At 37.2% G+C, this 13,772-nt stretch overlaps 1 protein-coding gene across 6 annotated transcripts in view; it reads left to right on the forward strand.

Annotated features, from left to right (window-relative positions):
• The window catches only part of A1CF (APOBEC1 complementation factor), an 81,884-nt gene extending 69,503 nt beyond the window's left edge, over positions 1-12,381 (forward strand). For 3 of the 6 annotated variants that reach the window (XM_015147602.3, XM_077945586.1, XM_077945588.1), the window contains 4 exons: positions 492-697; positions 3,498-3,634; positions 4,649-4,791; positions 7,802-12,381. In XM_015147602.3, coding sequence (XP_015003088.1) covers positions 492-697; positions 3,498-3,634; positions 4,649-4,791; positions 7,802-7,953 — 638 coding nt within the window. In that variant the 3' untranslated portion in view covers positions 7,954-12,381. The remainder of the gene's footprint in view (positions 1-491; positions 698-3,497; positions 3,635-4,648; positions 4,792-7,801) is intronic. The other 3 variants (XM_015147603.3, XM_077945587.1, XM_077945589.1) reach the window with 1 other exon arrangement.
• Positions 12,382-13,772: the final 1,391 nt, after the last annotated feature.

Genomic DNA, 13,772 nt, shown 5'->3' on the forward strand with positions numbered 1-13,772 from the left:
CCAATAAGTCACTGGAGGTGGGATAATTAGAGATGCCAGAATTTATTTCTAATATACTGATCAGCGACAGTCTCTATGCAAGACTGATTTCAAAACAAGTGGTCGCATTATGTTGGAATGTTGTAATAAATACATTCCCAGTCTTTATTAGTCTATATTAGAAAATATCAAGAAAATATCAAGAAAAGGTAACCTAAAGACAAAAATTGCAAAATTTCTCTCCCAACATTTTTAAGTTGCTTATGTACTTATCAACAGTATTGTACTTATCAGTGGCATGGCTTTCTTCTGAAGGTAGTTTTTCAAAAAAGAGAAAGACATCTATCTTAAACCTTACCTTATGTTGAGTTTCATTACATTAGAATCCTAGAGTTTCCCACCCATCTTCAGGGCAATAATCAACGTGAATTGGGCTAACTTTTCCATTACAGTAAGATTCAGGGTGATTTTCTGGTGGTTTGATTCAGTTTAATGCCTTCTTACATTCCTAGAAATTTACATGAATGTACCTGTAGGGGCTGCGGGAGTGAGAGGACTGGGCGGCCGTGGCTATTTGGCATACACAGGCCTGGGTCGAGGATACCAGGCCAAAGGAGACAAAAGAGAAGACAAACTCTACGACATTTTACCTGGGATGGAGCTCACGCCAATGAATCCTGTCACGTTAAAACCCCAAGGAATTAAACTCGCTCCCCAGGTAGGTAATGTTATTCCAGAAATAGTTTCTTTAAGTTGTGCCAATGAGCATCATTCACTTTTACCAAATGATTTGACTTGATCCCTACTCAAGCTATGGGTTTTTTTTTCTTTTAATATATAAAGCATTCAATCAATGTCACACCCTTTGAGGGAATGCTGGGCATCAGGTGCCGTTATTCTATTATAGGTCCTTTCTCTTTTTAAAAAAATCTTAAAGCTTAACACCTTGAACAATATTCCACTGAAATGCAAAGAATCTGAGAGCTATTAAGAATTATCAACCCATACCCTAAATGAAAATAAAATGAGGCAAAGACCCCATCTCAGAATAAATGCCTATTGTATGTGAGCCAGGTTGGTTGGCAAATGAAGGGCATTATGGCAGAGCCCTGAAAAGACCATTTAGGACATCTTTTCTTGGAAATACTGTATCTAAGAGAAAACTCCACCATGATATCTAGGTGAATTACTAACTAGGAGATGTCGTCAGTCATACCAAATTAACTCTTCCTCCATAGTTATATTGAGGCAGTGGCATTACAGAGAGGGGTTTTTTTGTGTTCATTTAAGAGTTCTAAGTTTCCATACTTCAACATTAACCTGTGTTTTTTATTATTGGAAAATTAAAAGTTATACAAGTTTCAATACGGAAACTGACTCCCAGGGTTAAAAATAAAACAAAACAGGGTCTATGCTAACCCTGAGACTGTTCCCTGTGGGAGTGTGATAGGTGCTGATCTCTCTGAAATATATTTTGGCTGAATAATCAGTTACAGTTTGTGTGTCTTAAAGGAAACTTCCCTATTCCCATGACAAAGGTGGGCTTATAGCCCCACATTTATGGAAGTAGCCCTTATAATTTCAATCCAGAAGAAAACTTGGTTTTCTAAAAGCTCATCTGGGGTAATTTTTCAATGGGATTTCTGACTTTCTTTTATGCACAAATTAGCTTATCTAAGGTTTCTGCTAGCCCCACCCAGGGAATTAAAAAAAAAAAGAAAGCCTACCAGAGTGCTAAACAGCAATCATTTGTTTGTTCACAAAAGATTTAGTAAACTTCTCTTATGCACCATGTAGTGCACTAGGTGCTGGAGATGCAGAAGTGAATATAAAGAAATCCTTACCACTAAAAATTAGATGGCAATCCAGTGGGAAAAAAACTGACACATAAACATATAACCATAATGAAATCTGGAAGTGATATGATGAAGTTTGTTCAGAAAATATAAAAGCCAGTCACCCAGTTTCTCTTGGGTTAAAACCCAAAACCAAGAACCTGATTAAAGTACTGGAATCCTTAGAAATCTTTTAAGAAAATAAAAAATAATAGACACAAATTCTGTATAATGGTAGTTCTGATAGCTGTGATAGTATGAAAAGAGATCTCTTCGTTTCACATCAAACTCAAGTTAGAAATTCATCATGTCTTATATTAATATGTCAGTAATAATCTCTATCAATTAATAAAAGTGTCTCTGTCCCCAGAAAAATAACTGGGGACAGCCAGTGTACCCGCTGCACTCTGCTATTGGACAAGACCAAAGACAACTATTCTTATACAAAAGACAAATTAATAATATTGTTCTCTGACCTTCTACAACTATGGCTTAGAAATGAACACCATGCCACCACCAACCAATATAGATGGGGCCTAAACAACCCCAAAGTAGAGTTATGAACTTCCAGCCAGAAGCAGAGACAAATACTGCCCTGCAAAGTCAGCAGTGAGAGCTGGTGTTCCTTCCACCCGGGTTTGCTCACCTGGCATAAACAGGCAGGCATCATATCTACCAGCAAAAGCTCCATTAGTATTGCCCAAGAACTGTAGAGAATGCTCTGAGGATGACAAGAGATCCTACACAACAAGAGTATTAAAAAGAAAATGTCAATAGAGAAAATAGGAACAATCTACAAATTAATAAACTGGAAAATATCATGCTATTGCAGCTGGGTTAGTTAGCATAAATGAGGTAAGAAACCCCAGAGACACATCCTGAGGCACTGTTCTGTCTTCCAGAGTTATTTTCTCAGCCTTATGCCCTGCTTTCCACAGTCTACTGAATCTGCTGACTAACGAGAGCGTCAGGACCTCTGGACTACCAAAAATTGCTTCAGAATAAAGAAACTATGAATCTTTAGAAAATATTCAGTTTGGAGTAATTACAGAAGAAAACAACGTGCAGGAGGATGCTAAAAAGCATATTGTCATTAAGCAAAAGAAAAAAAAAAAGCCAGAAATAGTGTCTTACCAAACAAATAAAAACATTACAACTGTCAACACCCGTCTAGGAATGCTCAGTAAATACCAATCCATTAAACTTTTTAATTCTATTTTTATGAAATTGTGAGATTAAAATCCTATGGCAAATGACATGAAATAAAAATATATTCTTAGGTTATCATCTCTAAACGATTATAAACACAGAGACTGAGGGTAATAATGAGTAAATCTATACAAATCTATGCACACAGTGTTGGAGCAACAGTTTTTACAAAAACAAATATTCCAAACAAATCATAAAATTAAGCTTTTGGTAAAAAGTTACAGCTAATGGACTAAACTAAAAATATATTACAGTAAATGGTGTGAAAGTGATTTTATGAACTAATAGACCTAACATTTTAAATGGAGTTCAAATTGAGTTCATCTTAAATTTTATGAGTCATTAAACCATGTGGCATTTTATATCTTCTGATATTAGCTTGAACTCTGAAAATTAGAGTTTAAAAATCTGAAAACTTGGGATATAATGTGAATGTGTCATTTGAGGGGAAAATAACTGTTTTTATTCTTGTAGATATTAGAAGAGATTTGCCAGAAAAATAACTGGGGACAGCCAGTGTACCAGCTGCACTCTGCCATTGGACAAGACCAAAGACAACTATTCTTATACAAAATAACCATTCCTGCCCTAGCCAGCCAGAATCCTGCAATGTGCGTAACTTCTCCAAATTCCTTACCATTTTAGAGCAGGATACGCTTGTAAATTAAATGCACTTAATCACCATCTAAACAAGATACTGAGGTCTACTACCTACTCATTTGTCATTAAATGTAAGCATTGAAATGTATAGTTGGGATGTGCCAGCCATGAAGCTGGCATATAAAGGCCCCCAAATTTCATATACACAATGAAGGTTGTGTAGTATCACCAACCATTGGAAAACAGTCAGTAGTGTAAAATGTAATAGAAATAAAAACTATAGCCCATTCTTGGCTGGGTGCGGTGGCTCATGCCTATAATCCCAGCACTTTGGGAGGCTGAGGCAGGTAGATCACTTGAGGTCAGGAGTTTGAGACCAGCCTGGCCAACATGGTGAAACCCCATCTCTACTAAAAATACAAAAATTAGCCGGGTGTGGTGGCAGGCGCCTGTAGTCGTAGTTATTAGGGAGGCTGAGACAGGATAATCACTTGAACCTGGGAGGTGGAGGTTGCTGAGATCATGCCACTGCACTCCAACCTGGGCAATAGAGTGAGACTCCATTTCAAACAAACAAAGCTATAGCCCATTATTTCATCTGTGCAATGTTTAAGTTGAAGCATATGAAATTACCATTTTTATACATAATAAGACAATGGCCCATCATTTAATTTGGGACCAAATATATGACCTCTCTGTTAGCGGATATCACCTCCTGAATTTTACCATGAGCCTGCATTTCTATATCTTTTAGAAACAATTTGTTTCACTTGTGCTTTAGAAAAGGCATGTAGTGAATTATTTGTATGTCCCAGGAATGTCATAAACCACTGATGTTCTAGATCAATTTATAAATATTCCTACATGCAACTTATATTTAGAAGCTTTAATAGCAAACAGAATGTAAAACACCCACTCAAAAAACCACCATCCAGTCATTTTACAAAACTGATAGTGCCTTAGGTTTTCACCTGACTCAGTTGTACCAGTTTAAAAATGCCTACCCTGACTGACTTGCTTTCCAGCCACCCTTTCACACCTCCGAAGCTGAGTGCCTATGTGGATGAAGCAAAGACGTACGCAGCCGAATACACCCTGCAGACCCTGGGCATCCCCACTGATGGAGGCGATGCTGGCACCATGGCTACTGCTGCTACTGCTTTCCCAGGTATGGGAAAATTGTGCCAGAAATGGCGCCCTGCAGAGAGTATTTGGGAAACCCTTTTTTGGTACCACTGAATCATAGAAATGTTTGTGTACCCCACTTACGGCAATCTGACTTGCACCACCTTGGGACCAAAAAGAGTTTCCCAAACGAGTGACTCATTAAAACACAAGGCAAGAAAATCAAGCTGGGCAACAGAGTGGGTTCTGGTCTCGGCTCAGCTTTAAACTGCTGTGTGATCTTGAATGAGTCAGTCTCTCTGAGTCTGGTTTGTTTTGGTTTTTACTTTTAGTAAGAGAGTTTGAAACTACCTGTAGATATATGATGTTTATTGGAGCTCTTACTGTGTGCTAGGCACTCACCTAAATGGTCAGGAAGCATTATAATATCTTAGTAACGCTCATGATACCACCAAGAGTTAGGTTCCATCAGCAAGTCCAGTACACAAATGAAGAGCCCATGTATGAAAAGATTAAGTAATTTGGCCAATGGCAATTAGCTTTTCAGCAATTTTTTTCTCCCTCTCCAATCTTCAATCTACTTTTATTAATTTGATTCCAAAAGAGATTTTTTAAAGTCAAAAATTGTGTGTGTGAGAGTGAGAGACAGACAGAGAGCCTTTCAATATGTGAATAATCAGGACTCAACTTATTTGTTCTATAATTTTGGTCTGGGGCATATGCTGATTGCTTAAAGCAAAGCCTATCTGTGGATTAACAATGCGTTCAGAGGTCACATGTTAAAAGATTTGTCCCCATTTATTATGTACCCACAACAAATGGTAATAATTAAAAACGAATCCTTTAGAGACTGAAGGGGACCACGAAGAAAGTTGTTTAGAAAATTTTTTCTCAGATGAAAATTTTATCCTTTTTTTTTTTTTTAGTAAAAGATTATTTCTATTGAAGAAATCTATCATTTTGATTTGTCATTGTGTCAGCATGTTCCACATAAGTCCAAATTAGAGCTCTAAGTATACCTAGAAACATGACATTCTTATCGATTAATTAATTCATATACTGGTCATGTGTAGGTGTGAGAAATTTTATATTTTCCTCACACCCACTGCACCTGGGGCTCATTCTCAGCATTTTGTTTTGTTTTGTTTTCTCAAAAGTTGTGACTATATCCTCCATTCTGGTCAGTGAGGCTAATATTAATGATGTTTCACATCTGAAAGTGACCTCAATTCTGGCTTTGTTTCTCTGTAAGAACATGGAGACGCTCTGTGGTGAGTCCCTCGGAGGTTACCAAGGTAATAGCTGACACTGCAGAGGGCAAGGTCCTTCCTGGGCAGTGTGGGGCCAGCAGCCGGTGCTTGCTTTCCACATAACAGGGTGTTTACATGTCCATGTACTCAGGACGCCTGCTAGGGCTTCTCAGTTCTTAGAGAAAGTTGAGCCCCTGTCTTGCAGAAAGCTGCACCCCAAAGACATCTAACAAATGTACTATTAAACTAATGAGCCACTGTCAGAAGAATTTCAAAGTTTGCTTTCACGTTGGAAAGGATTTGCTTTTACCCAAGAATGTTTTATCTTATTCTCACTTCTATTGGCTTCTGTGAAAAGTTAAAAATATTTGGGGTATGAGTGTTGTCTGGGGAATGCCTAAGAATCTGAGAGCCTCTCTTATAACTTTGCTGTGGAGTCAAGCAAAGAATAATAGGCTCCAAGGGAAGAATCGGTTTGAAACCCAAAACACCCTGGCACTTAACAAATTGACCAAGTTGAAAAACAAAATTCAAAATCCCTAAAGGTAAAATCTGTGCCACGAACACATGCATGCATGTGTGCACACGCTCACACAATTATATTACTCACTTAGTTTAGAAATACTGTTTCCAAAATTATGAAAGTAACTGTTAACACATGTCTCCTATCCTTGGAAAATGGACCAAACTTCTCTAGTGCATTAATCAGCATTACTGACCAAAGTGAATGCGCCAAGAATGGATTCAATTTTTGTTCAAAATAATCCAACCAGCTTCCTGCCACCACTTTCTGAGAAGCCACCAGAAAAAAATCAATGTGTCTGGGGTTGGGCAGGCTTCTACCGCACATAAACCAAATGAGGTTTAAAACAACAATGAAAAACAGGTGTCCATTTGTACTTAAGTACACTTCTGTCTTTCTCTTGTTATCTTTTATAATTTCTGGATCATCTCAGAAATACTCAGGTTTTTAGACTAAAACAATGCAGAGAAATAATGCTTTAGATGGTAGCTAACATGCTCTCTTCTTCAAAAGTGAATGTTCATCCACTAGACACAATGCTAACATGAAAGCGCATAGATTTTTTTTTTAATTCTTGGATACTTTGGTTCTCTGAGGGGGAGAACCAGCATCAAGGCCTCTGAATACACCAAGCACAGGCTTGATGAGGGGCTTGGGAGGTACGAAGGTCTTCTGCCATTCATAGTTAGATCTAAATATGGACAGGTTAGGCATTTGCTTTTAAGGTATTATGGAGAACTACACTTAACCATTACAGTATTTCTCCTACTGATCTCCCAGTCTCTACACATCTTCTCGGGTAAAGGCAAATGTTTTAAATGTTTCATTTAGGCAGGTGTGGGGTTGCAGGAGAACCGGTCCCACAGAGCCCCACCTCCCCACATACCATGCCCGGCCAGCCCCTCAGTCACCTTTTCTCATTTATAAATTTGGCAACCTTCAAAAAGTTATAAATCACAAGCTTTAATCAACTCAGCCTCCTGTTAAGTTTCTCTTTCTTGGGCCCTATCCCAAGCATCTTTAATTCTCTTAAGTATGAAGTGATTCTGACACAGGTGGTTGATCCCACTTTTGGGAACATTGTCCTAGGACTTTTTGAATGTGATTGAAAATCACTGAGTCCACATATTGTGTCCTTAAGGGCACTTTTTAAAACATACATATTAACTTTTAGCTTTAAGTAATATGTTAAAAGTTCGTATGTCTAAAAGAAGACAAATAAGCCAAAAGGGAGCAAATGTGAATTCCTTTCATGAAGTTTTCTCTGCCTCTTCCTCCAGGATATGCTGTCCCTAATGCAACTGCACCTGTGTCTGCTGCCCAGCTCAAGCAAGCGGTAACCCTTGGACAAGACTTAGCAGCATATACAACCTATGAGGTCTACCCAACTTTTGCAGTGACTGCTCGAGGGGATGGATATGGCGCCTTCTGAAGATACTTTTTTAAATTTAAGAATAAGACACACAAAACTCTATTAAAAAAAAAAAAAAAACAAAACAAAAAAAAAAAAAAACCTCTAACTCGGTCCCCCAATGATCATAAATAATATCTTTCCTAAAGAAATGCCTTTCCAGAGACAGTATAGTTTATATCAATTGTAGAATGGTGAAGAGCGTTCACGACTGTAGAATCAGAAGAATGTAAGAACGTTATTCTGAAATGAAATCAAATGTTAAAGAGCATTTTGTTTAACAGAAAGCTGGAGAGCCACTGCCCCAAAAGTTGTTCTTCCAATGTTCCTGAGTGTTTGGGGAGCATGTTTACAAATCCTGCCAGAGTGGAGAGAGATCTTTTAGCTGGCAAGAGTTGGGAGGGACGGAGCAGACCTGGGCAGTCAGTAACAATCAAGGGAAGCCAAGTAAACTCCAGAGTCTTACCTCTGGCTCACAGCTGCTTTTGTGATACACAAAGTCACAAAGAGCAAAAGGGAAGGGAGGAGGCTGCTTTTCAAAATGCATGCACCATGGCTCACTGTATGGGGCGTGATTGCAGGGCTGAGCTCATGAAAGACTATCCAAGATTTTGTGGGTTCAACTTCTCTTCAGCATGAAAATTCCATCCAGTCCATTTGTCACAGATCAGGATCTTCCTGTCCCCTGCAGCCCATGGGGACTTCCTAGAAATAGATATGATATGTTGTAGATATGGTCGAAACAAATACAGGCCCCATTGTTTATTCAGCTCATTAGTCCACACCTATTTTTCCCTAGAACTCCTACCTTTTCCAGTAATCATGCCAACATGAGATGACCTTTTCTAATTTAAAATTTTTTGACTTGTTCATAGTGATTGATTTTCATCATCTCAGACTCATTTTTTTCCTACCTAATATCATAAAAAAGTAAATCAGATATACAGAATATCATTTATGATACTTCTTCCTTTCAGCAAATTGACTGAAAAGTCATTTTAAAGAGAGAAGTGCAGATTTGCTCTCATTTCTTTGATATTGTTGCAGTATCCACCCCACCAACTAGCAATCAGAGACAGTTATATTAACTTGGGGTTAGCTTTGAATTATCTAACCCATTTATTTTAAATCTGCCAGGAAATCCTCTAACTTTCCTTCCTTTTTGTTTCAATAAGTATCAGGCAGCTTCACCATACCTGAGTCCTTTTGTCTTGAAGCTGCCACAGAAAAATCTTACATCAATCATTGCTGATTAGAAACTGTTTCAGACAATCAGCATGGGTGTTATTTACGATATTCACCCTAGAGTCCTGGACCTCTTCTCCAGGAACATCTGATGATGAAGTTGGGGAGGGCAACGGCGCCACAAAACCCGGAACTGAGGTAAAGGGAAGGCACTACTTTCTTGCCATACTTGTAAATGATTGCTTTGTTCAAACATAAATAATCTAAGTCCAACACCAAATACCTGTTACTCCTACATCAGTCTCATTAGTGGTTTAAGACACAGTACTAGAATTTTCATTTTTTAAAATCCCTTGGCTGCCGGGCACGGTGGCTCACGCCTGTAATCCCAGCACTTTGGGAGGCCAAGGTGGGCGGATCACGAGGTCAGGAGATCGAGACCATCCTTGTTAACACGGTGAAACCCGTCTCTACCAAAAATACAAAAATTAGCACGGCGCGGTGGCGGGCGCCTGTAGTCCCAGCTACTCGGGAGGCTGAAGCAGGAGAATGGCGTGAACCCGGGAGGCGGAGATTGCGGTGAGTGGAGATAGCGCCACTGCACTCCAGCCTGGGCGGCAGAGTGAGACTCCGTCTCAAAAAACAGACAAACAAACAAAAAAATCCCTTGGCCCTTAAACAAAAATTTACAGAACACAAAGGAAAACATAAACACAAAGACATGGAAAATTTTGTCAACTCCTTAATAGAATTCTGTAATCCAAAAGCAGGCAAGATTCTAATCAAAATCAGGTAAATTTCAATCACAATCAGAAGTACTTGTAACATTTCAGTTGTCCTAACTCCAATGAGATAACAAAGCCTCCAAGTCTACAGCTGAAACTCTGAAAGGCCCTGTGCTTTCTATTTTACATTTAGCTTCTAATATTTTCTAGGACAGTAGTCCCCAAAGTAGGTTGTACATTAGAATCTCCTGGAGAGCTTTTAAAAATGCTAATGCCAATATCATATCTCATAACATTTACACTAGAATTTCTTTGGATGGGTGCCTGGCATCAGTATTTTTTAATGATCCCTAGGTGATTTCAATGTGCACCTAGGTTTGGGAATTGCTATATTCTTGTATTTATACTCTATCTCTTAATTTCTTTTCCTTTTTATTTCACTTTTATTAAGTAGAAAAAGTGCAATTAAAAAATCATCTAAGTTAAGACAAATAGCCAAATCATATTTGTCCCTTAAATAGTATGAATTTAAATATAACTTATGTAGGCTTCAAACTAACTCTAAAAATGAGAAAGTAAAACAACCTTGTCCTAAAACAATTCTTAGATCCAAATTTACACTCCCCTACAGATCTGCTTTTATTCTCAAAGACAGTAATTACATTGACATAACAAATGCCCATTGGAGCAGGAAAATTTCTACTCCGTCTAAAAAGCATTCCAAATTCTAGGAGCAAAAGTTCTGATTTTCCTTAAAATCTTTGCAAATAAATAGCAAAGGTTTTTTGTGTTGTCAATGCAAATTAGGTTTGATTTAAAGAAGTTTTAAATTTAATCAAAATGAAAAGATTAGTTAATACAGGAATCTCTTTATGGGAAAAAAAATCATCATTCTGGATAAAGTCATAATTGCTTTTTTGCAAGATTAAGAGCAAACACCTAAACATACAATAATACCAAAATATTGAGAAAATTACCACTGGAACACCATCTCAAGTTATCACACCATTTACCTCTTTGGAGCCAGTTTTCTACAAGTAGGTAGATGTGGTTTTGTTTTTTTTGCTAAAATTTTACCTTGTTTTAGTAATATCTAGGGAATACTTTGAATTCCATTAAAATAAATTCATAGAAAGTGTTAATGTATCTACCATGGATATGTTTATTTTTATTTTCCCCAAGTTAAGTAGATAAAGCAAGTCCTGCTACCGTAAGTTTAAAACTGTTAAGACAACAGGTTTTTTTAAATTGCTGGTAGAACCAAAGGCTAATTCTGCATAAGGTTTATATTTTTAGACTTAAGATAGTAGCACCTATTTAATACCTTCATACCTTCTGCATCACTATCAATTTTTCTATAATTTCTTATTTGAATGCTTCCTAATTCCTTACGGAGAAAATTAAAATTAGTCAGCTAACCAGGTGATAATAACAAAACAATAATTTAGGAGCATCCGGTAAATTTGAATTGGTTCTGTAAATGTTGGTAATTAATAGCTTATTGATAAATAAAATCCCCTTAATGTTGCTTAAGTAGGAGGAAATTGATCAGCAATGAGATTGGGTATCTATTTTCTTTCCTGTAAAAATCTGCCTCTTTTCAAATTGCTTTACTTCTCGCCTACTGCATTAGTAACAGCACCTGCAACTGCAACAACATATAATTCTCCTAGTTGACTAGGATATCCTGCAATCTGGTATCATGCCAAACAACACTGTGTTTGGGGAACAGCACCCAAAATGCTGCTAAAAAGCTACCTCATGTCAAGAAAATATGGATTTCAAAAAATACCTGGCACAGTGGCCCATGCCTATAACCCCAGTAGTTTGGGAGGCCAAAGCAGGAGGATTGCTGGAGGCCAGGAGTTCAAGACCAGCCTGAGCAACATGGAAAGACGCCTACCTCTCCAAAAAAAAATTTAATTGGCCAGGTGTGGTGTGGGCCTGTGGTCCCAGCTACTTGGGAAGCTGAGGCAGGAGGATTGCTGGAGCCCCCAGAGGGCAAGGCTGCAGTGAGCCATGTTCACATCGCTGCACTCCAGCCTGGGTGACAGAGCAAGACTCTGCCTTCAAAACAAGCAAAAATAAACATCTAACAAAAAGGGACCTGTTTCCAAATCACAGTTTCTTAACTTTTTCAAGGTGGAATAGAAATTAAACTATAAGTATATACTGATAACAGCTGTGCAGGAAATTGTTTTTTATTTTACTTAAAAGTTTTTTTAAGAAAAAATATTCTTCTGATTGCATAGATTAGCAAAATATTGCATCAATATAATTTTCCATTTTCATTAATTTTTGTTATATTCTAATGACTGTTTTATAATTCTGTCTTGGATAACTGGGCCACAATTCGAATGCACATAGACAGGGATGTTCTTAGGTGTGCCATTTGTAGAATAAAGGGCAATCAAGTTATTATTTGGGATAAATTTTCATTGCATTTTAACCTATGAAGTTTGATAAAGTATATGATCATTGAACTACTCCAACACTAAGATTTCCTAAAAGTAAAAACTTACAAAAAAAAAAAAAAAAAGGACAATGTGCTCAATAGTCACATAAAGTCATGATTATTCTCTTCTTGCATTCATATAAAAGTTCCCAGGGGGATGAAAATGTATCTAAAAATTAGACTAGAAACTTGGCACTTTTATATATTGTAGATATACTTTCATATATTGTAGATACACTTTCATATATTGTAAATACATCTGTTAAAGATAAAGCTAAGTTTCTAACATAGGACTACAAGGAAACTTTGGATAAATATTTTTAAAAAGAGAATATTAATAGGATAACTTAACATTTTGTGTATACTTATTGGAAAACAGAAAGAAACTAGGCAGTAAATATTCCTACCTGACACGCAACCATTGTCAAATAGGTTTTGCTAAATTGTCAAATTTGATTTTGAAATTTTAGTTTACTCGAATAATATCTTGAAAATGCTCTGAATTTTGCTAGAACATATTCATAGAAAATGTAATGTATCTACCAGGCTCTATGTTTGTGTCTGCCAACATTAGAAAAACAAAGTAAGTTGAGCTATAATGAGTGAAACTAAGGAAAACGAGATTTTTCTGACTCTCATTCCTTCTCTTTATTTAAGCAGTAAAATATTTAAACTTTTTTTATTAAATGAAAAATTGGTACAGAATACTCTATTACCCTCCAAATGTCCAATATTTTTAAAGCCATGTTGTCTAACAAAGTTTATACAGAAAATAGAATGTATAGGTTTAATATAGATAGCAATGTATATGTAGGCTCATTTGTGGGAGATTGCAAACTTTATGTGCCCCCCAGTTCTCCTTGGTTTTGTAGGAAAGCTAAAAGAAAAACTTGTACTCTCACTAATAATGAAATTCATAACCAATTTAGAAAGGGAAAATAACCTGAAAAGCAAAAGACCTCATTCATTTAAACATGCCTGGAATAAAATATGGAATACTTCTGTACCTACCTCCCGCTTACAGACTTTTCTCCTATTTTGAGAGAGAAATTCAAGAAGAATAATACAGATTTTTCTCTCTCCACAAATAATACTTTGTCTAAGGGAATAGGAGATACCAAGAAACAGTACCTTAAATAAAGTAAGCTACCCACAGGCCTTCTTGGAGACTGAAAAATATCAGCGCCATTCAGGGCTTAGCAATGTCTCTCTGAGGTGATAATACATCCTGATTTTCCAGGACGGTCCTGGCTTAGGTCTACTGTCCTTCTATAAGTATTAACAATGGTCCCTCTTATTTCCAAATGTGTCTCACTTTAGACAACAAATTATACAGTGTTCGCCCCCCAACACACACACACACATGCGCACACACACACACACACCACCACCATCTTTATGGGTTGTTGTTTTCTTGTTTTTAATTTCGTAGAATTGGCTTTGCCCTCTCCAAAGCAGATAACAGCTTAAACTAA

Source organism: Macaca mulatta, chromosome 9 (assembly GCF_049350105.2).
Source record: "Macaca mulatta isolate MMU2019108-1 chromosome 9, T2T-MMU8v2.0, whole genome shotgun sequence".
Lineage (NCBI taxonomy): Eukaryota > Metazoa > Chordata > Mammalia > Primates > Cercopithecidae > Macaca > Macaca mulatta.